Consider the following 3,515-nt stretch of genomic DNA (forward strand, 5'->3'; position numbering starts at 1 on the left):
AAACTTGTAAGACATAACGAATGGAAGGTCTAGAAGACTTGGGTGATGCAACAGCTTAAGGCTAGTGGTTTCCAAGTTGAAAATACTGCTTAATAACTTAAAAAAGCTTGCTCTTCAACTCTTCTATCAATGTGTTCATATACACACATCAATGTGATGAATTTTCAGTGACAAAAAAACTGGGTTCTTTTCCATTAATTCTGTGGCTTTGGAGGGAGTCAGGAGACAATTTTAGAAACTCAGCATAAACAATTCTTGGATAGACAGGTAACCAGGAAGTTCTCCATAAAATGCCAACACCAAAACACCTTACTTCACACTCACTGACAGAATATTTTATTTTAAAATGTGCCAGAGTGAATGGATGTATCCAACTGGGTTTTTTATAAATGTATCACATACATAAATATATACAAAATATGTATGTCACTGTTAAAGACCCCATCCCAAGAAGAAATAACTACTAAAAAGTTAATGTAATGGTTACAACTTCATTTTACAGTTATTTGAATTGAGGTTTCTGTTGCTTAGCAATGACTGGTAGTAACAATGATTGGCAGTTACAATGACGAAATAGAAAACTGTGTCATTGTTTTGCCTTGGGTCAAAATCTTCAAAGATGGTAATTTTCACAATTCTGTAGCTTAGTTATCTTTAAAAAAATGATTATCCTTCACCACAGAAATCTAATGACTCCACAATAACATTTACTAACAATTATGCCTGTGATTGAGTATATAATCAGGAGGAATAAATATGTCATTCTTATCAAAAGACTGTTTTTGAGAGCTCAAAAAGTATTACACCATAAGTCATTCTTATTTTATGAAGGTCTTTTGTTTCAATGCCACCAGATTATGCTAGACAGAAAGGCAGCACCACATTTCTTGCTACTGTAAAGGAGAAAAGCCTTTTAAGAACTCTTGAAATCTCAGTATGTTGATCAAACAGCAGCACTTTATTAACAAGGACAGAGTAATATCACAAGGAAATACTCTTACGTCTAAATTCAATGCTATCATGGGCAGCATAAAAGGAGTACTCACAAGGGCAACTAGTAATAGTTAACTGGGCAACCCCAGTGTGTCTGTCTTATGACTGTTCAACAGGAAAGTGGCCTGAACGTAAAGACAAGGCCCGAGCAGCACTAACACCACAGACTGACTGTACAATACTTCATTACTGGAGAAGGGTAATGGTCATATTCTTGTTTCAGAGTTTATTTATTGGGTCAAATAGTTAAGCTTTAATACTGGATTGACTTCCTCTCTACAAAGGAAGTCAATGTTTATGCTCTCAATAGGGGCCTTTACATCTTTCTGAATGAGACAGAACAAATCCATTTGCCCCCCCCCCCCCAAACGCCAGGTCTTAAGATTCTACTACTTGCCACATTTATATTTTCTGCTTGAATTCTTTACGGTTCTTAAATAGCATGTTTTCATGATCTGAAACTGACAAGGGGCCACAAAGGAGTCCTAATTTATATATGTATAGTGATAAAGTACATATCTATGACAGAATTTATGGCCAAAAGTAATCCTTTAGTTTTCCTGTAATAAAGTGAAGAAAAGCAGTGTATTAATAAGGTCCCTTTTTGAATCACATGATATTTCTAAGCAGATATTTGGAATGCTCAGAAGATTTCACCTTTGTTTCCCAAGGCCTCCTAAGACAAAATTTAAAGTGGGACTTGACAGGAACAAGTGTTTTTAGAATATATTTGAAACAGAAGTAGCTTCTCCTTAAATCCGAGGAAACCTTAGATAACATGTCTTGTTTGTGAAACTGGGAAAAAAACAAAAAACAAAACTCCAATCCAGCAGATCAGCACACAAATATAAAGGACACAACAGATAGCAAGGTGGGAAATGCCAATTATTCTGAGTCTGCTTCATCTGTGCAAAGCTAGGTTGTACGAGTACATCTGACTAGACAGAGTTTGAGGGATTTGTTTTCCTGTTTTGATGTACAAGAAAATAATTTTTATGAAAATGTGGGGATGAGAGAGGGAGCAGCTCTGTGCTTCTTGCTGTTACCTTTATTATGTTCCTAGTGTCATTGAGACTCATTTAAAAATAGCCTGCCACAAGAATGTTCTATTCACCAGCCTCCTTTTCCACCTTTCTTCTTTTTTTGTTGCTGTTTCTTCTTTGCTGCTGGAGCCCCCGCAGGCTTCTGGTGTCTGGGGGGTATAATATTACTCGTGGATGCCGACGCTGTTGCCGCGCTGCCAGGTCTCGGAGAGGTGGGTGGGCTGCTCACAGTCTTACTGGCATCCCTGGGGCATCAGATCAGGAAGGTGTTGGTCACTCATATATTCACCAAAACTGTAACAGTCTGTATTTCACTTTCTAGTCCTAATAATCTCTCATAATATCTCTTAGGTGGGTTTCCCCTCCTCATTCACTTCTTTTGAATAAGAAATTTACTAATTTATAAATAAAGAAAGAGTAACCCATGGTACATGCTAACTTTTATACTTAATATAACTCTAACACTTAAGTTACTTAAAATAACTTATAATACTACCATGTAGAAATAATTTAGCAACATTTTTAATACTTCTTTCTAGTTACTGATTATTTCTGTTTATCTAGGTATTATTTGAATGACTCAGTATAGTTACCTTTTGAAGTTACTGGAATCATACTATTTATAATACAATCCTACAACGCTAATTTTTTTTAAAAAAGATTTTATTTATGCATACAGCAATGGGGTACAAACCAAGGTGCAGGGGTGGTGAGGATTCACCAGAGACAAAGTGAGGAGCAGAACAGGCAGATGTAAAAGTACACTGCTGAGGGGAGCAGTGGGAGAGACAGGAGAGGTCTGCTGTGCCATGCGGATCATTTCTGGGGCAGGAATTAAGCTCACACTTAAGGGGCTATAGCTTGGCTTAACTTTATAGTACAGTGCTCCAACCCACTGCACCACCTTGGAGGGCCCCAATGCTAGTATTTTTACTAGTGAAACCAGAAGTACATTCTCGTTCCTTTATAAGTACACTGCAAGTTATTTACTGACTATATTTCTCCTGCTTAAAACATATTTTAAAAAAATTCTGATTCATGATCCTGATAAATCTCGGAAGAATCATACTATGCTCTCAGTGACTGCATTCGGGAGCACTGACTTACAGTTCAGATGAAGCTCCTGCAGTTGCTCCCTGGGTTCCTTTTCCAATCTGATCCTTCTTTTTACCCTTCTTTCTTCCTCGGTAGTAAGAACGTTCTCGCATTGGTAGCCATCTTTCTGGATCTGGAGTCACTTTGGGGTCATAATTCTTAGGCAGTTTCCCTGTGTTTCAAATAAGGAATGAGAGGTTTACAAAGTTTTCATGATTGTCTAAACAATGTATCCAAGTTTAACATTAAAACTAAAATTTATCGGGCCCTCCCTGATGGGGCAGCGGGTTAAAGCACTGCACTGAGAAGCTTAAGCCACTTCCACATGAGTTCAATTCCCGCCTGCCCCAGAGGTGACCACATGGCGCGGCAGACCTCTCCTGA

The 3,515-nt window shown here is 37.9% G+C and overlaps 1 protein-coding gene across 1 annotated transcript in view; it reads right to left on the minus strand.

Annotated features, from left to right (window-relative positions):
- Positions 1-320: 320 nt before the first annotated feature.
- SRP72 (signal recognition particle 72kDa) overlaps positions 321-3,515 on the minus strand; it is a 31,360-nt gene continuing 28,165 nt past the window's right edge. The window contains exons 18-19 of the mRNA XM_004681276.2: positions 3,144-3,303; positions 321-2,281 (exon numbers count right to left, since the gene is read on the minus strand). Coding sequence (XP_004681333.1) covers positions 2,104-2,281; positions 3,144-3,303 — 338 coding nt within the window. The 3' untranslated portion in view covers positions 321-2,103. The remainder of the gene's footprint in view (positions 2,282-3,143; positions 3,304-3,515) is intronic.

Source organism: Condylura cristata, unplaced genomic scaffold (genome assembly GCF_000260355.1).
Source record: "Condylura cristata isolate star-nosed mole 26May11 unplaced genomic scaffold, ConCri1.0 scaffold00012, whole genome shotgun sequence".
NCBI classification, from domain to species: domain Eukaryota; kingdom Metazoa; phylum Chordata; class Mammalia; order Eulipotyphla; family Talpidae; genus Condylura; species Condylura cristata.